The sequence below is a fragment of the Daldinia caldariorum genome (genome assembly GCF_022478825.1).
Source record: "Daldinia caldariorum strain CBS 122874 unplaced genomic scaffold F4812scaffold_17, whole genome shotgun sequence".
Classification (NCBI taxonomy): domain Eukaryota; kingdom Fungi; phylum Ascomycota; class Sordariomycetes; order Xylariales; family Hypoxylaceae; genus Daldinia; species Daldinia caldariorum.
This window is the reverse complement of record NW_025953053.1, coordinates 218913-241234: the sequence shown is the minus strand read 5'-3', so window position 1 is coordinate 241234 and position 22322 is coordinate 218913. Positions and strand designations below refer to the sequence as shown.

Here is a 22322-nt window from a genome sequence, read left to right as displayed (position 1 = left end):
ACTTGCTTACTGCGCTGTATTCTCCGTATTCTCCATGCTTTCTCATGCCTTTCTCGCGGTTGACGGTCCACAAGCTCGACTAGCTGGTTCTCTTTCCCCCTCTCTAAGTCGTACAAGGGCCCGGGAATGGGGGTGGAGAAAGCTCAGTGCGTCTTCGGGCCTTCGACGTCTGCCCATCCCCATCCAACCCTGTGCCCCATTAGTCCTACCCCTACATACTACGGTACGTTGCTGATGTGCATCTCCCGCCCACGTATCTTCGTTTTCCGCTAGCCGCCCCACGGTATCACATCCACGGTCCAAATAAGACCTACACTCCATCTCCGCTACCTAAGGCCGACCCCTCCATCTGTTTTCTCGCTTCTCCATGAGACGTGCCATTTATCGCTGCAGCTTTGAACAGACACCGGGTCGTTTCAACTACCTACCTGCCCGTTTGCCTTTTGCCGACTACTGCAGCAAGGCTCCGTTTGAGAAGGCCAATCAGTCCATCTGTATCATTCAGACCAGCTTAACAAGTCTCCATACCTCTGCAGAATTGTCCTTGGGGATGAGCCTATGACTGTATACACCAGTATTCCATCTTCGGGGAAATTCGCCACTCCGGATTCTCGTTAAAAAAACCGTCCCTTTCATATGAGCTACGAATCCCGGTGGCTCTTGAGACGGATCCTGCCTTTTCATAGAATTACTCGTGGGAATGATATTTCATTCCACGAGCTATGGACTGCCCGTTGGCTTTAGTAGCAGATGAAGAAGATATGCCTTGGTCAGATTGTCACAGCATGGCCTCCGAAGGAAGCTCTTCGGCAGTCGTACCAGCATCACCGTTATGGACAAATCCCGTCCAGGCCAGCCGAATGAATACCGGCCAGTTGTCTCCTATCAGCACCGAACTCGAGATCCCGCCCGTAGGTGGCGCTTCATCTGCCGTGCCGACCATGATTCATTCCGCCACATCATCATGTGCGGAAACCTGGAGTACCAGCTATAGCGAGGACGCGGGGCCGGGTGGTGAAACCGAACATGATATGTCATGGGAGAGAAATTCGGACGACGCATTGACAATTCCCAAGATTGAGCCCCTCGAAGATGATGGCTTCCAGATGGACGAAGTCAAGGAAGCTCCACACACCCCGACTACAGATTCCAATGCTGCGCCGGCTCCCCAGATGAAATTGAAGAGGCCGAGAGGCCGGCCTCGCAAGCACCCCCTCACGCCCCAGGTAGCAACAAATAAAGTCGCCAAGGGTCGTTCCAAGACCGGATGCATCACATGCCGTAAAAGGAAAAAGAAATGCGACGAGGCAAAACCACGCTGTAAGTTAAAAATTCCATCAGCCCATTACCGCGCATCTAATCCATTTAGGTTTAAATTGTGAGAAAAATGCTGTCGTTTGTGAGGGATATCATGAGAAGACCATATGGAAAAGCGGCAAAGAGAGACACGAAGGTAATATTGATAACCAGCACTTGGGTGTACGCTCATCCTCTAATACTCGACGCAGAGAATCAGAAGCGGCTCAGGTTGCCACATATTACTCTTCAGCCTATATTCGAAGGAGTAGAGACGCCCGAAGATATGGTCTTCTTAAATCACTATATCAACCATCTAAGTGGCGTACTTACGGTGGAAGGGCAGCACAAGAACGCGTTCAAGGATATGCTACTCCAGATGGCGGTAGAGCACCGAGGTCTTATGCACTCTATCCTTTCCGTAGCCAGCAGACACATCGATTACGACACCCCATATGGCGTTAAAATCCTGAATTCAAACCCAAAGGTTAACATGGCTTCGCTACTAAACAGATCACAGTTTCACCACCATGAGGCGATGAGCAAACTTTGCGAACCGATGGATAATGAGAGCGATCCTAAAAATAAGACAAACTTATCTCCCCGGTATGGTCAAATGCTCTGCCTGCTCTTGCAAACCTTGGCGGAAGGTAATCCAAATGGCGAGCATCGGGTTCATCTTCAGGCATACAAGAACCTCATCCAACAGTCGCCACCGCCAGACAACGCTTTCTTGATATTTATCACCGAATTCTTCCAGTATCGTGTCTTTGCAGACGAGTTGATACGTCACCCTGATATTCACACACCCCGCCTAGCAACGGAGGATTGGGAACCTTGGCTTGAAATCCAGCCTGCACGTCTAATTGGCATCGCCGACGGCTTGTTTCATTATCTCGCGCGGATAACAACTATCCGCAACACTATCAGAGCGAACATCGCTGCCGAGGCGGACCCGGTCGTAGACTACACCTCACTATACCGAGCTGCTGAGATTGATTCTGCCATTCGAGAGTGGACACCTCATTGGCCCCCGGGGGACAGTCGCGATCGTGTCGGGCTCTTGTACAAGCAGATGATGTGGGTATATCTGTTTAGAACTATCTACCCACCGTCATCGACAACACCTACCTCCACGCTATTCACACAGCCGACAACGACGACGACGACGACGACGAGTGTCGTTCCTTTATCGCCGACTTCACAATCTCACTCTACCCATACCCCACCTTCGTCCGAGCGGCCGACAAGCAGCCACACGACACCGCCTCGTGCCGAATCTCCAGCACCGAACCGATACCCACCTCACCATGACCGCCGCATAACCCTTGCCGTCGACGAGTCGTTAGCGATCCTAGACTCCTTCAAGCCGAGCGATCCCGTGCAGACTCTGCTTCTAGTGCCGTGCCTCGTCATCGGCTGCGCCTGCTTCGCCCCCGCACAACGGGACAGGGTACGGATTGCAATCCGAATCGTCCGAGGGTACACCGGACTGCGCAACTGCGACCGCGTCGCCGAAGTCCTCGAAGAAGTCTGGCGGTTGATGGATCGCGGCGACTGGGCACGCGTGTGGGACTGGCAAGGCGTCGCGAGAAGCATGGGCCTCGACTTCTCGTGCGCTTAAGGCCGTTGCCAGTTTTCCGCCTAGTCTTGAAGAGTAGTGTTTCTCGGATCAGGAGTCTAGAGAGAGACCCGATACACGCAAGACATAAGACGATATTCCGGCTATCATACACCAAAAAAACCAAAAAAGGACATTTGACATACAACTTCATTTTCATGATTTTCATTTTTTTCATACATATACACCTGGGTTCTACCGCTCATTTGGTCACCACAACTATTTTTACACATATACCCCAAGTCATAGGTCTGGCTCATATTAAATCAAATACAGTTCGGAATTATATACCATGGTCATTGTTGGCGGCGGGGCGGCGACGGCGACGGCGACGGCGGTGATGGAGGGCGGCGCTTTTTGGGGACATTACCACGGGATTTTCGTATGAAATAGGTGCGGCAAATAAACAGGAGGTCAGAATACCTAGATGGCCCGAGCCACACAGACCCTAGGGCTCGGCCAATCTTTCTATATCTTCTAGACTACCCCCTCGCAACTCTTTTGGTGCAGTCCGGATTTCTTAGTGACTCCTAAAAATCGGTTCGGTGGACAAGCGTTAACGGGTAGCCGGTTGGGCATTCCATTCCACCTCGTGGTTTTCGAGGACGCGGCGTTTCCTCTGGAGGAGGCTTTGGTTGGACGGGGAGGGAGGGGGGTTCATCTTTGGGTCAACTGGATTATCCTGGGGACGGCGGACTTGGTCATTCGACATACTACTTATATCTAAACGGAGTTAGGTATTCTGGGCGGCGTTATCTCATCTTGCATTTTTGGTTTTGCTTTTTCTTGCCTTTTCTTACTGGAGCATGGCCATCGATTTAAGTACACACATACATATCAAGCGGTATCCTACTCCCCGCTGCTTTTGTTGCGGCTTGAACATAAATGCATATTGGCTTGGGGAACATATCATATATTGCATTCATATTCCACGTATCTATATTTACTAGGTATTTATTACCAAGTTCAAAGGTGTCGAGCAAATTCCCGTCCCTGGAAGACGTATGATCTCTTCATCGTTCTCAATACCATCTCGTGTTTTACACGGCTCATCTAAATAATTTACTATCGTTTCCACTACCTCTGGTTACTCACACGTGAAGTATCTTATATTACTTTAGGTTAGGATACCTACATCATCTTTATGATATATCGCAATGACCAATCATAGCGTACCTACATCTAAACTACAGAAAATACGTTTTAAGATGCAATAGGATTGCGGTATAATTATTCAAGGATTACCGGCGCAGTTTGCACTTACTATTACGAGATTAACCATATAACAAGTCAAATGGGAGTCACATAAGTACATACAAAATGAGCGCCCAGAGTATTTTTGCCTGTATTCTTTAGGTTTAGACTAAAGAGGTGAACATCTAAACCAGTGCATATCACATAAAAGGTAAGGATCACATAACAGGTACCAGGTATCCAGAGGAAAGTAACTAAATTTTCGGATTAATGGAATTTAACAGTTTTGATGGTCAGACTTTGACCGAGAGATAGCTGTGAGATCAGGGTTTACGGAGGTCCGAGAGGTGGTGAGATGCTTTAGATATAAGAAGAGGGATAGGGACGACTAGAGAAAAGAGAGAAGGGAGAAGAATAAGCGCTATCACGGTCATAATACTACACACCTTGACACTGTATTCGCTGTGTCCCGATAGAGAATTGATCATTTATTATTGCCCACTCCTCTGTTTGATATCCAGTCGTCATAGAAATAATCAGGGGCAAACACCAAGTAACAAAGAAGGAAAAGTGTAAGTAGGTACCTAATGTTTGTTAATGTATGTTTATTAATGTGTTATTGATAACACAATTTTGATGCCTGCAAATTTTCTATTAGCTACCGTACCTACCTGTCTTTGCTCAAGCAACTCATGTCTGAAGGATGAAACTTGGATAATTACCTTTTTTAACCTACTATCAGAACTATCATAGGATCGTCATAATTGTTTTACACTTTTCCTGTCTACCTACCTAACCTAAGGTACCTAAACTAGTTGCGACGAGACGATAAACCCCATCCGGGCGAAGCTTCAACAGCACAGCCAACTCCTACTAAACGATTAGACAACCAAAACACAGCAAGCTCGCAGCATCTAGCATCCTATATATGCATAAGCATGGACGTCGCAATACGGCGAGATCGCATAGACCCTAAGAGTCTATCCGACGATGAGTTGAACATGCTAGTCGCTGAAAAGGAGCGCAGAACCAGAGAACAAGCGGCCTTAATGAGAGATCGGGAGCTGGTGAACTCTCAAGAGCTTACCATCGTCTCTAGGTTCTATGAGCTACAGCAAGAGCCTGAAGAGCCATTTGAAGATTTCAATGAGATATTCGAGATCCTCGAAGAGAGGATTTCCGCTATAAACCCGGAGAGGTTGAGCATCTATAATAAGCTATTGAGAATGGACCCCGAGCTAAAGGCCGAAATGCTCAAACGTCACGGCCTTCCGCATGGTTGGGCTGATCTAAACGACATAGCGGAGCGGACTGAGGAATCTAGAAAGGCGAGGAAAGAGGAACAAGAGGAAACGGCGCGAGAGAAGGCGAGACGAGAAAGAAAACGCCATAAACGGTGGTTGAGAAATCAGAAACGGCGAGGTGGCCATAAGACAGCGCGATGATAATAGTAAAAGGTTAGCAGTAGCTATTCACACGAAGATTGAAATCCCGACGTTATAAGTTCAACCCAATGTACTGTATTGTAAGTCTCTGGTATCTACACTGTATAATACATTTATTAACGGCATAAATCTCTTCCTGGCCGTTTGCTACCTTTTGCGAGCAAGCTGACCTCTACCTTAGGTACCTCTCATACCTACCTGGGTAGGTACTAAAGGTACCTTATACGAACTTTGGTGTTTTCATTACCTATTTGTGGCTTTATGGCATCACATATCATTTATTCCTGTCTTAAGATCAAACTGCATTTGGTATATCCAACTCACGTATGCAACATGTGTCAGTTTTCATAATGTAAGATTGCTAACCTCAGCTTTTCAGGTTATAAATTGCTAGTCCATGTCCTCTTCTTCCTGTACTTCTCCCTCTTGTAGGTTCTTTTGTAGCTTTCTAATGGGATTCTTCATCTTCTTGTCGCATCTATTCCTAAGCATTTCATCCCCGCTGGGTAGTAGTCAAGTTGGCCTTTTTTGGAAATCGTCAACTAGTTCGTGTCCTCCCAAGCAGCTCTGCTTAAACGTAAATCGTATCATTCATTTTCCGAACATGTCTCGACATAGCCAACATCAAACAGCTAACCAGTAAGCCCCAAATTCATGTGATGTTATTATGTGTTCTTGGCCTAATCTAAGTGTTTACAGATCTCAATGGCCCAAAGCGACCCGTGATACAAAGTTCGAGAATGACGAAGATTCAATTGTCAAAGACCTCAACGCTAAGAAGCAGTGTCAAAAATTCCCATCACGCCCACACTATGGAAAGGGCGCGTCAGTTACGCTCTGGACTAACTATGTTGCAATGAGCGTAGGGGACCTGGAGTTGTACCGATATAATATCGCAATTAGCCCAGAATGTAACCGACGAAGAAACATTCAGGTTATCAAATTATTCCTTCAGTCGCTATCTACGGTTCAAGATGCACGGGGCATCATTACTGATTTTAGGTCTATCCTTCTATCACTAAATAAGATTGAATTGCCCGGTGACTCTTGCGAGATCGTGTATCGTGCCGAGGACGAAGCTCAACCACGCATGGGCGCAAAGCAGTATACCGTCACGCTTAAGTTCGAGAAGGTCCTCTCCGTATCTGACCTTACTGAATATGCCAACTCCACCGATATCTCAACAATCGACGATATCAAAATGGACATAGTACAAGCTTTGAATATTCTATTCAATCACTACTCAGAGATCACAGATAGCCTTGCTACTTCCGGGTCAAAGAAGCTTTTCCCCATTGGAAATTCCAGGGACAGGCGTGACCTCGGCGGTGGTTTAGAGGTGATAATGGGCTACTTCACGAGTGTCAGATGGATTACTTCCCGTTTCCTTCTAAACGTGAATGTCTGCCGCGCAACATTCTATAAACCCATTAAACTCAACGATTTGATAAGGGAATACCGAGAGAAGGTAGCACTGTCAGATCTTCGTCTAGCATTCTTTCTGAACGGGCTTAGAGTGCAAGTAGATCACCTTAATAGAACCAGCAAGGACCGACACGCTGCTTCTAGAATTAGGACAATTCGGGGCCTTGCTACGACAAGAGATGGACAGAATCTGGAACATCGGCCGATAGTAGGTCGACTCGGCGCTGACTCTAAGGAAGTGAGATTCTGGATGGAGTCAAAAGGAGCTTATATGAGTGTCTATGACTACTTCAGAGAAAGTAAGAATCCTAGCCTTACTTGCCATGTTTGGACGTATACAGGCTAATATCTTTAGGATATAATATAAGCCCAATTCAGGGGCCGGTCATCAACGTCGGGACGTCAGAGAACCCCACATACCTCGTTCCTGATGTCTGCACGGTATTGCCCGGAAAGGTTGCGAGGACCAAATTAACACCCGATCAATCGCAGAGCATGATTGACTTTTGCACTGGTGGCCCCTTGAGAGATACGACGAATATTCAAGGGACTGGACTGACATCAGTTGGACTTAGAGGCAGAAACCCAACTTTGGTAACGCAATACATTTCACCCCTAGATTTCTCAACATTTCACTGATAACGAATGTAGGGCCGTTTCAATATCCGATTTCCACAGGAACATGCTCTGCCAAGCCTAATAACAGTTCCTGCCCGTATTTTGCAAGCAGCAAGTGTCTTTTACCGGAACGGAAGTACCAGGTTAAACGAACATAACAGATCCTGGAATCTTCGAAATGTACAATTCACCACGACCTTCGCAATGGGAAGATGGTCGTATGTGGTCATGGGAGACAGTCAAGGGCAAAACCAGTTCAAGGGGAGTAGAGAACGCAATGATCTGGAAAACATGTTCAAAAGTGCTGCCATGGGGGTTGGAATTAGATACACAGAGCCGGTGGAACTGGGCGCGGACTCTACGATTACCATTCAAGACGTAAAAGACATCCCGCGGATTTTTCATGCCCCTGTAGCAAATAAGTTGAACTGGCTCCTCGTCGTCTTGCCTAAAAAGGCTCCGGCGCCATTTTACAACTCCATCAAGAGGATTGGCGATCTCCACGCCGGCATTACGACGATTTGCATTGACGGTGGTAAGCTACGCAAAACCAAGTTTCCTGATCAATACCTGGCCAACGTCTGTATGAAGCTCAATCTAAAGCTCGGCGGGAACAACCAACGCGTCCGATTCCAGGACTTTTCCTCGCTCAACTTCAATGAGACTATGATAGTGGGCATCGACGTCACCCACCCATCACCTTCGTCCGACAAAAATGCACCTAGCATCGCTGCCGTCGTTGCGACAATCGACTCCTCTATGGGCCAATGGCCGGCCGTGATTCGGCGACAGACACAGGCCCGACAGGAAATGGTATCGAGACTCGCAGATATGCTCAGGTCGCGGCTTGAGCTTTGGAAAAAGACCAGCAAAGTCTACCCGAGGAACATCATAGTCTATCGCGACGGCGTATCAGAAGGCCAATATAACACCGTCGTTGATAACGAGCTCCCTCTGTTGAAAGAAGCGTGCAACAGCATCCCAGCCTACAAGCAGAGGCCCCCGCTCCTTACCGTAATCATCGTCGCAAAGCGCCACCACACGCGGTTCTACGCATCCGGCGCCGCGCCGTCCAACCCTGGCCCGGGGACCGTCGTCGACCGCGGCGTGACGGAGGCGCGGCACTGGGATTTCTACCTGCAGCCGCACCACGCGATAAAGGGGACCGCGCGCCCGATCCATTACTTCGTGGTGCATGACGAGATATTCGGCAAGATGCGCAACGCCGCCGGGGAGCTCGAGGGCCTGACGCAAGGGCTATGCTACATGTTCGGCCGCGCCACGATGCCGGTTAGCGTGTGCACTCCCGCGTACTACGCGGACATAGCGTGCGAGCGGGCGCGCTGCTATCTCGACCGGTTGTTTGACAATCCGGGTGAGTGGGAAGGGGAAGTTCACGATCAGCGTGATACCCCATCTGATTCCGGGATAAGGCTTCATGCTAATATTAGAGATACTATGTTTTATATCTGAGTCTGGATAACATTGGCCATAGTCGCTTGTTTGTTTGGACGCGAAGTCTAATCAGAGAGAGCTAAGGGTTAGTTAGAGTTGGCATAATCTAACAGGTACCTATATGTGTCTGTAACTAGTTCCTTAAAGATGGGCAGGTATCACGATACAAATGGCATTAACCTGAGCAATGCGAGGTACCTAATGTACATTTACATTCTCACTTATCTCATGAATAGTTTGGATTTATCAATGGCAATTTTACCATTTTGCATGACCCCTGAAACTCTCAAACGTGAATACCTAATCCATCAACTATCTCCCCATATCGTCTATGCAGTTGGCGTAGGCGCATGGTAGGTAGATGACCACTGAGCCTGATAAGTAGAGGTACCCAAGACCTTTCCGGCTGACGCCGATGTGACGACCGACTTTGAGATCCATGTATTCCAGCTCGTAACCTTTGTAACCCCAGTCATAGCACCAAGTTCAACCGACGGCGTATCGGGCCACGCACCGGACCATACGGTCGGACCCGGGACCTGGTAAGTTGTGGTGCAGGGGGCGGTGGTAGTAGTCTTCGTCGAACAGTAGACCTGGGGTTGTCAACAATATAAGCCAAGAAAGGGGGAGGATAGAGGGGTTAAACATACATCGTAGATAATACCGGGGTCGTCCCACTTATAAGCCCCTGGGAAACTGACGCCTTCAGGTAGGCTGACATCACCGTCGCCCAGGACTTCTATCTGAATACAATTTGGGTAGAACTGGGCCCCGCGAATGGGGTTCTTCTTGTAGCTAACTTCCGCCTCGTGGAGCCCAACCATCTCAGCCCGGATAAGGTAGCTAGGTACCAACTGATTAGCAAACATCTACCTAGCCTAACGTAAGGTGAATAGAATGGAATTTAAGGGAAGTGCGTTTATTAGATAGGTACTCACAAGCCAGCTTTCAAGCCCTTGGGGATTCTCACGTTCATCTTGCCTCCGTTGCCGGCAATGTCAGCGGTAGTGGCCCATTTCCCGGGTGCCCTTGGGCCCTCCCCTTGAGCGAATTTTCCTTCCTCCCAGATCTTGACGAACGAGTTCTCGGTTGGTGGGTCGGGGCTGATATACACCATCGCAGGGCCGTGATGTGAGGACGCGATGATGTCGTCAGTAGACGTGCGTGCGTCGTGATGCCACTCCACTACAAGCATGTATATTTCATTAATATTATCATCTCTTTATATAGCAGTGCCTGTTTCTGAAGTAAAGGGTTTTGAATACTAACTCGTAAGGTTATCGCCCGGTGTTACTTGGATCGTGTGAGGCACTTGGCGATCGCCCATCACGTTGCATCGCAAGTCAATGCTGTCGAGGTCTTTAACAGGGCCGTTGGCGAAGCCGTACGGCGGCGGTCCATTGTACGCTGGCGTGCGGATCCCCGAGAAGGTGCCGCTATCGACACCGTTGACATAGACGGACTAGAGGCAAATGAGAGCATTAGAATCTTGACGTTAGGCACTCCAAATTCACTGGTAATTATTACAATGTCGAGTAGAAATGAGCATCGAGGTTAATGGCATGCTGCTTCCACTTCGTTATTACTTACATAGATATAACAGTGTGCCTGCGCAACTTCAAAGAACGTGGTCACTGCCGCCGCTACCGCGGCCAGGGAGCCGTGGAGCTTCATAATTCCAATAATTTCTAACAAAATTGACTATAGAAGCTCTCCGCTCTATAGAGCTGAAACTTCATCAAACTATACTCACATGAAAACAAACTTATATGTTATTTGTGATCTCTATATACGGCGACATCACGGCACGGCATTCTTATCTCGGCTTGGAAGTCCCGTACATCCAATAACGCATTCATATTAGGTTCTTGTGCGATTGGATGGGGTGTCTCGATCTTTCGGTCTATCTCTATACCGCAGCAGAGATTATATTTAGACGAGGACTCGGCAGATCGTCACGGCGGGACGTGCTGCCGACTAGACTATAGCAGCAATAAAGAGCTATTTACCCGGAAAGGAATAGTATCTCAACCTATCCCCTTCGGGCCACATGGCACTAGAAGTAATGTCGTGATACGGATTAAATACCTTTGACCTTACTACGAAGTGATATAATAGTTAGCAAATAATTTTTGTTTCATTTTATGCTCCTCATGATGAGAGGCTCTCCGCCGCTGTTTCACACCAGTTGATTCAAACTGGCTCTGCGTTAAAGCTCACACTGTGTTAGCATGTTGTGCAATGGTGTAAGTTAGGTAAAATTATGTACTCGTGTTGGCTTTTATTAACAAAATAGAAAATTGACTATAGAGCAGTTTTCGGAATAAGCCACGCGTAATTCAAGCAAAGGATAAGCACGGCGAAACAGATTATTGGAAGCATTGATTAATAACAGGTAGCATTACTAGGATTTCTAACTTCTCATCGCATATCGTGTAGATTCACTTCTTTTGTTCACTAGTTCCTATCAGTAAAGTTCATATAGTTAACAAAATTAGAGGAGTTACTTACCTCTTCGTACGGCTTAACCTCGACGATGAGCTTACCGGTATTTCCACCAGTAAATAACTGGTTTATCGCAGTATCTGCGACCTTCAAGCCGCCCTTGACAATCGTCTCCTTGGCCTTGATCTCACCCTCGGCAAGCCACTGCGCCAGTTGCGCTCGCGCCTCCGGGACTTCCTGCAAGAAGTCTGTGAAGATGAAACCTTCCATACGGACACGATGGGTGATTACTCGGTACAGGTTGCGGACACCTGCTATCTCGGGTATACCATCAGTTCCCTCGGCGAACTTGTTGTAGCCGCTGATGCTACCACACATTACGAAACGCGAGAATGGTGCTGCCAGATGGAGTGCCGTTTCGAGAACTGTCATAAGAGGTAGGTTAGCCATTAAAGTTTTATTTTCATGCTTTTATTTTCTCTCTCTTTTTGACAAAATCATAGGTGTGGAAAAGTAAACTTACCCTCGCCGCCCACATTATCAAAAAAGACATTGATATAATCAGGTACAGCTTTGGAGAAATCCTCACGGAAGGTCGGCGACTTGTAGTTGATAGCGGCATCGAAGCCGAGCTCCTCCGTTAAGAGCTTGCACTTCTCTTCCGAACCCGCGATGCCGACGATGTGCTTAGCGCCCATGATTCTGGCTAGTTGTCCGGCGACGGATCCCACCGCACCCGCAGCCCCTGAGACGACAACAGTGTCGCCAGGCTTCGGTTGGCCGATTTTGGAAAGGCCAAAATAGGCTGTCAATCCAGTCAAGCCTATTTTGTGTGCGATGCGTTAGCCGTTACATTCGTGCCTAGGTACGTAATGCAGTGACGAAAGTTAACGTACCAAGTACTCCTAGGGCATGGGTAGGCTTCGCGCCAGGTGGTAATTTGAGGACGTTGATGTTTGATTCATCAAGAATGAGCATCTCGGTCCATCCGGCGAAGCTATAGACCAAGTCGCCTTCTTTCGCCTTAGAGCTTTTGCTTGCGAGGACTCTGCCAACGATATCTCCCCGCATCCTATCCCCAATGGCAACTGGTGGCATGTAAGACCGGAATTCTAGAGAATGTGAGCCCAATCGTTTCTGTCAGATTCGATATAAAATATTTGAAAAGCATGATATGGAGAATGTATAACTAACCCTGTAGCCAGCCGCGCATAGCAGGATCTAGGGACAAGTAGAGAGTTTCCACGAGGACTTGGCCATCTTTAAGCTCCTCGGCGGTAGGCGCATCGGCCTCTACATAGTTAAAAGTTCGTCCCGGGACAATTTCGCCCACGGGTCGTTCAGCGAAGTAAAACGTGTGATTTTTGCGAGCCATTGTGTAAAGGGACTTGTAAAGAATAAAATCTCGAGATGTTGAAGTGATGGCTGGAGTTATCGTAGGTGATGTAGGCGATGTAAATGAGGTACCTAAGGCAACCTGTGGGCTACTAGAACGATTATATAGGTAAGTCTAAGTACATACGTTGAATGTTAAGGGTGTAAGAACCTGTTATTAGGATGCGAGTGGATATAGCGCCTTTACTCCTTTACTCCAACTCCATCGTTCAGCATTAGTTCTGTGTTTTCCTTGCCTGAAATACCTACCATGTATAACCCTTCTCCGACGGGTTTCAAACCTAATCCCGTTAGTTATTATCACCTTCGTATGGACATTGCGGGGCAGAGAATGAATCTCGTGAGCCTTTTAGGAGGTATGATTATTAATTAGATAGAGTCAGGGCACCCAAGGTTTAGGTGGCGATTATCAACCGGCACAATTATCAGTCCGTTAAATTGAAGAAAAGTAAAGCCGACTCTACCTATATGTCAATAATATAATTGACTAAATTTCGTGGATTATCTACGCCCTTGTGGTTATATTCATTGCAAATCAGCATGTCTCATCTCGTCTCGTCTCGTCTCGTCTACCTGTTTGTCGGTGTGCAACACTTTAAGCCTTGAAGCGTTTTGATTGGGTGTATCGTCGCTGAAGAAATGTTTTCTTAGTTACATCCCAGGGAGTGTGGGTTAGGACATCCGCACTTCCCTTCAAAAGCCGCTTCTTTTCGAAAGCCGCCTCTTTTCGGAAGCCACCTCTTTTCGGAAGGCCCCTTTCTTTAATACTGCAATAGTTACGGGAAATCATAATCTAGCGGCTGCTAAATATACCTAGTAACCAAGGGGCTGTATCTTAGAGGACCGATCGGTATTTATTGTCACATCCGCCGCACCCGGCCTAACTATGTGATGTAATATCTTAACCCGTAGCGAAAAGAGGTTGTTAGGTACCCCGGGACTTTTTGTTTCCCTGTCAATTCGCAAGAGAATTGTATTACTTCATATGTACAAGAAGCCACGTGGGGCGATCGTATTCGTGTTTTAGCCTGTGGCTGTAGAATAGGCTTCCTCGTAAAAGTCCGAGTCCGATGTCTCGTCCACCTGCAAGCTCGTCTGGCGTTACTAAGACCTAGGTAGGTATATACATACATAAACATACAATAAATGGGTATTGTGGCCATCCATTATTCTCGCGCTCTTCGTCCTAGTGATTATCTTCTCCAGCATGCAGAACTCGCAAATAATTGGATTGCTTAATTTCACTAGAACAATGAGCCGAATACCGTCTGTAACGACGTCAAAGAACACCCGACCCTAAATCGAGAATCTGCCTATTCTGTATTGCGATCATGATAAGCTCGAGCAATAACTAGAACAAGGAATTATAAATGCAATGCATTATTCATTGCTTGCTGACATAAGGATTTGGGCTTTGCCATATTGTCGTAACGATGGCCGAAGATTTCGAATCGGGGAAGTGCTGGGTCCAGAAATAATCACGAAATAATCCGGCGTTCATAGAATGGAATACCAATGATAACTTGACCAAACTAGGTCCTTCCGAGATCATAGGAAGCAACAGGATTCGTGATATATTCGTAGTCAACACTACAAACGTGCTGGAATACTTTCCACTTCGCTCGCGTTTGTATCACTACTCAACTCTTCTTCAACTGGGCCAGATTTCTTAACGCTGGCTTTGTCCGCGCTCTTGGCAACTCTACGTTTGCTGGGAACTGGAGTTCGAGAAGTCGCAGTTTTGCTCGATGAGCTATAACGCTTCCGGCTCTTGGAAGACCTCTGTGATCTGGCCTTCGAGAGAAAGGGAGTATCGATTGGGGATTCGCGATCGGAGTTTTCGTCTTCTTCCACATTGCCTTTCAGGCCGGTGTCATCATTAGATTTGTGACCCGTCTCAATTTGGTTCGGAAGCCCTTCATCTCCCGACTTGTCAGTAGAGCCATTCTCATCGTCACTGTCCGCTGCGCGTTGGCCTCCAGCTTTGTTAACTTTGCTGCTCTGATCCTCCGTATCATCCTGTTCCGTCTCATTCTGCTGAATCTCTTCATCGCTTTGTGCATCGTCTTGGCGGCTCTCCTCACTTGCACTACTGCCCTTATCCTTTTCCGCAATTTCGTCATCATCCTCGCTCTCATCCTCGCCCTCATTCTCGCCCTCATCCGCATCCTCATCCTCATCCTCATCCTCATCCTCATCCTCATCCTCGTCGTCGGTTTTAACAACTGTGTTTGGGGTTTTTGGTGTACGTTGGGCATTCGTTAGAATCTTGTTGACCTTGCGCTCGATTTCGCTGTACTCGGCATCCTGATCGTAGTCTTCGTCACTCGGGAAGCTGAGCTCTTTGGTCTCGTGGTATTTTATACTAAGCTGCTTGATAATCTCCGGTACGGTCATGATAGCATGGTCAGGAACGGTGTGCTTTAAGCGATACCAGACCAAGATAATTGTAGGGCGCGACCAACGATTACGCAGCTGTTTCGTCCTAACCTTGGTCCATGGAATCCGGCTGTCCGCGTTGATATCAAAAGCTCGGATAGCCTTGACAATATTATACCGATCTTGGCTGGACATTGCAGCTGCTTCACCACGAGCCTTCTCGATGATTTGGGGGACGGGAAGGGCCTCGCCACCATCTATTCCTGCGACACCGTCTTGCACTTGCTTCTGCATAAGCTTCCATTTCTGTATACACTGGAGTCGGCTCCGTGTTCGATTCATCAATTCGCTAACCCTTTGCCAGTCAATTAAGTCCTCATCAGACTCATCCGATACTATATGCCCCTCTTGACGACGCTCCTGAATTGTTTTGACGGCCTCGATTATTATTGAGCGAAGTTTCTCCTCTTCCTCATAAGTCCATGGGTCAACTCGACGATTCTCGCCGCACACGACGTAGTTCCGTATGCGATCTCGTACATCTTCGGGGTGTCGATTGATAAGCTTCCCTATTACAGCATATTTACTTCCGTGTATCTCCCACATCTGCTTCAATTCGTCATGCTGCTCAGGGGTCCATGAACCACGGGCAACGAAGTTGTGGAACTTTCGACGGCACTGATTTATGACTTTCTGGCGCCGGCGATTCGGACAAGTTGCAACAATACGACCCCAAAACTCTTGAGATTTGACTTCCCGGGGGTTGCCTTGGATGAGGTCGTTCACTTCGGACTGGGTCAAGTTATGATCATCTCTCCAACGCTCAACCGCCTGTGTAATATTACGAAGCTCGAATTCGCTGAACTGGCCAGTAACCAATTCATGAGCCTGCCTCGTCTTTTGAGGAGTGCGATGTTTGGACGGCGTTTTATTCGGTGTGGGACTATCAGCGTCGTGTCCTTGGAGCATAGAAGAAAGTTTTGCTTGTTTCTTGCCTGTGGTAGAAGAGGAAGAAGGTCTGGCCAAACCATTAGTATGGCCGTCCGCCTCACGTTCAAAGAATGTCGGTTTAACCACGCGTTTTCGCGCTGAGCCTTGCTTAGGTCGAAGTGGCCTATCAGCATCTGGTTGGTGTTTACCCTTAATAGTATCGACTTTGGCCACAGTTTGGGGAATTGAATTGCTAGCATTGTTGCTTCCTTGTTGTTCTCTATCATCGCTCGCTCCGTAAGATTCTGAATCTTCACCTCTTCCACTCTGATGAACAACAACTTGATTCTGGTTGTCTTGTTGGGTACTGTTTGGTGGTAGATTAGCACTAGAGGAACTCTTTTCAGATTGTTCCATCTCCGCCTCGTCGGATTTTTCACGAAGTTGCGCCGCTCGCCCTGAGTTTAGATCGGTGCCATTCATATTTAAACCAGGGACGGAAGAAATATGTGCCATGTATTTTTGCCTGGGATGTTCCGACGTTTCCGAGGTACTGGTATCTACAGAGTCATCCTCAATGACTTCAAGGGCCTTCTTATTCTTTCTGCGGCCAGCATAGAGACTCTCTGCAAGACCGCTGAATGAAGTTGTCGAATCTACTCCGGCATTTCCATTACTGGTGCGCTTTTGTTTCTTTGTTTCCTTGCTAGCTGAACCCCGTGTCTTTCTTTTCTTGGGTAGTGAGGTGCTCGACGGCGTGGACTCGACAGTCGCAGTATCGATAGGGCGCAAATTAAGCGCAGATTCTTGCTGAGTCTCTTGGATTTCGTCGGCTTCGACAGACTCTATAGGATCGGTTGGGATTTCGAGATTGCCTAAATCAGGAGAAGCTTGCAACGATACTTTCTGCCGGCGCATCTCATTCTTCATCTTACGCTTCTTGCGTACACTGAGGGAAAATCCCTCGGAAGCTGGCGAGGAACCGTTGACACCGGCCCCATTATCCTCTCCATCATCGGAATCGACCAAACTAGACAGTGATATCAGATTGGGACGGTTTAAACGTCTTCGCTTTCTAGACTTGTTTGCTCCAGGGACTGGTGTTGACGTCTGTTGTTTATACTCTGGAGATTCAGGTATTTCGACCCTGGCACCTGGCCTTGACGACGTGGCGGCAGGTGAGCTAGACATGGCTATGTCTGATTGAGTATTATTTCGTTGGTGAGTCGGGCTAGGCGGTAGGCGGTTTCCGGATGGGGCAACTTGACTAGAGAAGACAATTTCCGGGGATTGAGGAGCGAACGGCGGGTGAGAAAGATTAGAGGGCGACGAATCTGTATCTCGTTCTCGTTCTCGTTCTGCTTCTGCACCGTCAAATTCAGTTTTGGCTTCAGTACTCAGTTGATTTCCCATGATTTAGTACATTTTTCCATTGGTGAAAGGCTATGCGAGGTACCAAGTAGAATATATTTAGGTAATTATCGATATGATATGAAAGGAAAACAAAAGTGTAGACTCTTTTTCGGCGACGCTATAATCTCGGACAAAAGAGGCAAACGGGCGTATTGAGATGTAGAAGGAGAGCGCGGTGCTGCACGGCACCACCAAATGCAATAAACGTGCGAAGTGTCGAAGTGTCAAAGCGTCAAAGCGTCGAATTGCTGCAAAACCGTCCTTAGATAAAATGTGACTTCATTGCAAAAAGACACAAACCGCGGTATTCACAGGCGCCAAGAGAAGTGGGTAATTCCCCTCTTCAAATACGACGGCGAGGCAAAGAAAGGGAGAAGGTCTGCCTAAAGAGCAAATGCGAGATTAATTGGGGTACGCGTTACAAAATTGGTGATGTGTGACATTCGGTCGCGTCAAGGTGAAGAAAAAAAAAAAAAAAGGAAAGAAGGTGATTACCCACTTGCGGTGAAAACTTACAGGGGTTCTTTGTGGTCTATGCGCCGTTCTCTCTGTGCGCTTTCGTTTTTTGCGGGGTCTCCCTAGTCTACCTCAGGTACTACGTACTTCGTACATAGGTACCTTAGGTACCTTAGGTACTGGCAACTGCCCTGTACGACCTATTTTTGTGCAGCTTTGTTGGGTAGGTACACTTCAGCAGGAATGTGTTTACCTTACCATATGCAGGTAGGCACGACCTAGTTAGTACCATAAAGTCTATAGATTAGATAAGATATCAAACCTTACGCCTTGTTTACATGTGAAACTTGTCTCAAGTCTATTCTGTACTTACTTAACTTAACCTTTAACAGAACTAGGAACAGATGAAAACGTAGTCTCAAGACTCGGGGAGAAATTAGCAATAGAAAGAAACATGACAAATCAATATAGTTACACCACGCTATACTACATAAACAACGTAACCTCATTTCCTACACCACCTCCCACTGCTCGAACCCGAACCCCAATCTCCAGAGGACTGCCCTCGAACACAACAAACTCCCTAGAATCATCGCTCCCCTTCAGTCCCAGCAGCTCATACACATTATCCGAGACCAGATCCAGCGCTTCTTCCTCACTGAGCCCCCCCTGACTATTTCTATATGCAATACCAGCGAGTAAACCTACATCACGCACTAGCCAGTCCTCATTGATGCTAATAGCTACGCGAACTCCGGCCTCGACAAGCTTGTCGACCGCAGTACCATTTGTTAGAGGCGCACCAGTTAATGCTCGCCTCTGATCCCAAGTGGTACGGTATGAGAGCAGAGGACTGAGGACAACACCGACATTGGCTGCTGCCAACTCATCCGCTAGCAGGAAAGACTCGGCACCGCCAATGATGACAAGAGAAATGCTACCACTACCTCGAGATGAAGCAATAGCATTATCCACAGACCGTTTTACCTTTAATAGTGTAGCGATAACATCAGCACTATGAACCGTAATGGCTAATGGCAGAGAACCGTCAACGACTTTACTCAAAAAGGATGCTTCGGTATAAGGGTCTGTAGTGGTCGAATTTGCACCAATAGCTTCGAGAAGCTTGTGGCGTAATGCATTGACAGCATTCGAGATTGAGATGCTGCCACGCTTTGCGGTTAGATCCAACGTATAATGCACCGCTACGTCATCGGCAAATATGGCATCCTCATCGAGGGCGTGCTTAGCAACAGTGCGGAAACCCACGCTGGTGCCCTGGTGGGTAGCTTGTCCCGAGTATTTGGGTGCCGAGATGGCTCTGGTTACACCGTATTTATGCGCGTAATATAATTTCTTAGTTCCAAACGCGAGCCCATCGATGCCTCGGCTGAAGATCTCTGGACTGCCTCCATTATCAGTATCCGATTCGGCGTCAATACCGTTCAGTCCTAGCAGAGAACCGAATACCGTGAACGGCTTTGTTAGATGACCGTTTTTGAGATTGATGATTCTAACTCCCGATTTTGAAGCCGACTCGAGCTCAGCTACGCAGTCTCCAATACATCCAATCTTGCCCTGTGATATTACGACTGACAAATTATTGCTGTTGGAGTTACTCCGTGGAGACGGCAAAAATGATTTGGAGATTCCCGTAAATATTACATCGCCTGCAATAACTGATTCTTCTGTAGCGATAGGAACTTCCAGCTCGGAGTTACGAGGGGTAGCAAATGGCTTTTTCAACTCGACAGGATTGTCAAATTGTGCTGTTCCGTCTATCCAAACTTGAACCGGTGCAGCTCCAACACTCAATGGGTCACTGTCCCATACAACAATATCAGCATCGAACCCGGGCTTAACTTTGCCTATTCGCTGTCCAAGACCCAGTCGCTCAGCCGGCGCTGTCGTGACCGAAGCTAATGCAGCATGATAAGGCAGTCCATATCCGAATGCCTTCGCAGCCTCGAAGACAACATGTTGTGCATTCAGAACTGGGTTGTCGCTCACGTAAATCGGGGTTAGTCCGTTGTCATACAGGACTTTACCAGCATATTCGGACCCAATGTAGGATTCGGCCTTGTACCACATGTTATCGGCAAACAGGGCTGATGCAGGCGGCGTGTCGCCGTATGCACGTTTTAAAATCTCCGGAACAAGGAATGTCTGGTGAGCATGGTGAAATGCGCGAACTGGGAACTTGAACTCGTTGGTATGGTCCACAAATGCTTCTAGATCTGGGACAGTGTAGCAATGGGTATTGACATGAACTTGTCCACGAAGCACAGCAGCTAATGTCTCCCACTCCAAATCTTGCGGTAGATAATTGTCCATCTGTTCAATACCGACAGACTCGGCCAAAGTACACCAGTCATTTTGAGCTTGGACCTGCTTTGCAGCCTGCTCGAAAGCGTGTCGGAATTCCCAAGACTCACCAAGCCGACTAGTAGGACCGTGTTCGCCAACTTTACCGTACGTTCGCTTAGAATTCTCGCCGCACGCCATCTTGATGTATCTCCAAGAACGATCAGGGTCGGCCAATAAGTCATTTATCGAGGTCTCATTGCGACCGTCAGGCTTGCCAACTGCGTGCTTGATAACGAAGGCTTCGCCGCCGATGTTGTTGCTAGAGCCAGGCAATATTAAGCTTGTCGTTACTCCTCCAGACTTAATGACCTGGATGTGATGATCGAAGATATTGATACCATCAATAGAACGGATGTATGGGGTTATATTGGAGCCCATCTCATTTGTATCATCGTTTCCAACTAACTCCGGTAGACTATCGACGCCGGCGTGGCTGTGCATGTCGATAATACCACTCGTGAGTTGACGACCTTTAGCGTCCCATACCAAAGTATCCGGCGGGAGCGAACTAGCATCAATATCTTTCCGGACTTCCTTGATAAGACCATATTCCAATAGAAGGTCGGCATTAATCCACGAAAATCCCTTTCCAGCGCGAGCATCCTCATCAGTAGTTCCGTCGGCGGGCTCCCCAACCCAAATGGTCGCATTCTTGATCAAAGTAGGTTTATGCCCATCAATATAACGCGCGTTTCGCTCACGGCCCAGGCCCACGGGATCCTGTGGCTTAGAGCGCAGCTTAGCGCAAGTTTTCAAGTCTTCGCTCAGCTTTTCTATCGATAGTTGGGATACTAAACGACCCTTTGGGTGACCGTCTATCTGCCTCCATTGCGCATAAACGATGAATGCGAGACAGGTTAAAGCGAAGAGCTTAATAGCCCGAGAACGCCGTACAGACTTGCGCCTGCGCCAATCTGGTCTGGCCACGGCACTATACGGAGGAAGCCCTCCCTTCTCGTACTCCATTTCGTCCGATGCGATTTACCGTATAACGGATGAAAGAGTAGGGAAAGAAGAAGAGAAGGGGAGTTTAAGTATAAAGGAGGCTGGTGTTGATCATTCGGGAACCTCCAATAACCCCACGATCTTGGACAAGACCTGACCAATCGGGGAAGGTTCCAGTATGACTTGCAAGGGGTGGTTAAGCTCGCGACACCCCACCAAGATAACAACACCATTACGGGTATATTAGCTATGACTTAGGTATTTCAATTTTCCCGTTGTTTTCCTCCTTATCATTAGGTAGTTGCGAGCTAAGTAGTATAGGTTATAGGCAGGCAACGTTTCGGAAGCTATCCGTATAACATTATGTCTTAGCCCAATGCTGAAGCTTCCCGGCTTTATACGCAACCTAATCGACGGCTGTCCCAGTTCACATAGGTAATTAGAATAAATGGAACCCTACACAACTCTAGGTTAGAGGAACAGTTCGAGCGTATCTGCATCAATTATTTATACGTATTAGAGTATAACCTTATAATGATGGGCTTTTATGGTTATACTAGCCCTACCATTCATGGGTCTTGTCGATGCCACAGACAGTCACATAAATACCCCTGAAGCTATTTACGGTTCCATAGCTTACTTACGATCAGAACTGTCTGAATAGGATAAACTTCTTTCTAGAGAAAGCACGCGGAAATCAATTAATAAAGGCACCTGCACCTATCTGGAATCTGGCATAGCGAAGAGCGCAAAGCTGTAAATCATCGATGCGAGCGTCCATTACTTAAAAACAACGGAAAAGGCAAAGGGATTACTCTATGCTGCCGACTTTTACCAGCGCGGAATCCTTGGCGATTAGTTACATGACGGTCCCCGATTCTTTTTTTTTTTAACTCTTTTTTTTCGCAAGAAAACAAACGGTATCATCCCTTCTTATT

The 22322-nt window shown here is 47.5% G+C and overlaps 6 protein-coding genes across 6 annotated transcripts; 2 read left to right on the top strand and 4 right to left on the bottom strand.

The window, feature by feature from the left end:
- Positions 1-860: 860 nt before the first annotated feature.
- On the top strand, positions 861-2920 carry F4812DRAFT_452662 (fungal-specific transcription factor domain-containing protein; the record flags this gene model as incomplete). Its single annotated transcript, XM_047936384.1, has 3 exons — positions 861-1320; positions 1370-1453; positions 1509-2920. 3 exons carry the CDS (start codon positions 861-863, stop codon positions 2918-2920), a joined length of 1956 nt encoding a protein of 651 aa, XP_047787184.1.
- A 3240-nt stretch (positions 2921-6160) lies between these two features.
- On the top strand, positions 6161-9077 carry F4812DRAFT_466764 (Piwi-domain-containing protein; the record flags this gene model as incomplete). Its single annotated transcript, XM_047938572.1, has 4 exons — positions 6161-6195; positions 6256-7280; positions 7337-7575; positions 7633-9077. The coding sequence occupies 4 exons, from the start codon at positions 6161-6163 to the stop codon at positions 9070-9072; spliced, it is 2739 nt and encodes a 912-aa protein (XP_047787183.1). The 3' UTR covers positions 9073-9077.
- Positions 9078-9151: 74 nt separating this feature from the next.
- Positions 9152-10906, bottom strand: F4812DRAFT_440759 (uncharacterized protein). The gene is made up of 5 exons (XM_047935171.1): positions 10645-10906; positions 10324-10516; positions 9993-10239; positions 9705-9897; positions 9152-9647 (listed from the first exon to the last, which is right to left on the bottom strand). The coding sequence occupies exons 1-5, from the start codon at positions 10726-10728 to the stop codon at positions 9384-9386; spliced, it is 981 nt and encodes a 326-aa protein (XP_047787182.1). The 5' UTR covers positions 10729-10906; the 3' UTR covers positions 9152-9383.
- A 261-nt stretch (positions 10907-11167) lies between these two features.
- On the bottom strand, positions 11168-13420 carry F4812DRAFT_440746 (NAD(P)-binding protein). The gene is made up of 7 exons (XM_047935170.1): positions 13046-13420; positions 12694-12986; positions 12396-12611; positions 12023-12322; positions 11553-11924; positions 11351-11449; positions 11168-11300 (listed from the first exon to the last, which is right to left on the bottom strand). Exons 2-6 carry the CDS (start codon positions 12872-12874, stop codon positions 11424-11426), a joined length of 1095 nt encoding a protein of 364 aa, XP_047787181.1. The 5' UTR covers positions 12875-12986; positions 13046-13420; the 3' UTR covers positions 11168-11300; positions 11351-11423.
- An 851-nt stretch (positions 13421-14271) lies between these two features.
- F4812DRAFT_142888 (uncharacterized protein) lies at positions 14272-17817 on the bottom strand. The gene has a single exon (XM_047929641.1). It carries the CDS (start codon positions 17614-17616, stop codon positions 14485-14487), a length of 3132 nt encoding a protein of 1043 aa, XP_047787180.1. The 5' UTR covers positions 17617-17817; the 3' UTR covers positions 14272-14484.
- Positions 17818-18408: 591 nt separating this feature from the next.
- On the bottom strand, positions 18409-21648 carry F4812DRAFT_142824 (uncharacterized protein). The gene has a single exon (XM_047929640.1). The coding sequence runs from the start codon at positions 21403-21405 to the stop codon at positions 18559-18561; it is 2847 nt and encodes a 948-aa protein (XP_047787179.1). The 5' UTR covers positions 21406-21648; the 3' UTR covers positions 18409-18558.
- Between the last annotated feature and the right edge of the window lie 674 nt (positions 21649-22322).

Bases quoted from the DNA above. Each gene is read 5' to 3' on its own strand.
- F4812DRAFT_440759 (XM_047935171.1), bottom strand. From the start codon at position 10,728: ATGAAGCTCCACGGCTCCCTGGCCGCGGTAGCGGCGGCAGTGACCACG. The intron at 9,898-9,992 runs GTGAGTACCTAT...GTTGGTACCTAG, and splicing joins AAGGGCTTGAAAGCTGGCTT to CTACCTTATCCGGGCTGAGA. The intron at 9,648-9,704 runs GTATGTTTAACC...TGACAACCCCAG, and splicing joins ACCCCGGTATTATCTACGAT to GTCTACTGTTCGACGAAGAC.
- F4812DRAFT_440746 (XM_047935170.1), bottom strand. From the start codon at position 12,874: ATGGCTCGCAAAAATCACACGTTTTACTTCGCTGAACGACCCGTGGGC. The intron at 12,612-12,693 runs GTTAGTTATACA...CACATTCTCTAG, and splicing joins TATGCGCGGCTGGCTACAGG to AATTCCGGTCTTACATGCCA. The intron at 11,450-11,552 runs CTAATTTTGTTA...TAGTAATGCTAC, and splicing joins CGAAGAGGTAAGTAACTCCT to CTGTTATTAATCAATGCTTC.
- F4812DRAFT_142888 (XM_047929641.1), bottom strand. From the start codon at position 17,616: ATGGGAAATCAACTGAGTACTGAAGCCAAAACTGAATTTGACGGTGCA.
- F4812DRAFT_142824 (XM_047929640.1), bottom strand. From the start codon at position 21,405: ATGGAGTACGAGAAGGGAGGGCTTCCTCCGTATAGTGCCGTGGCCAGA.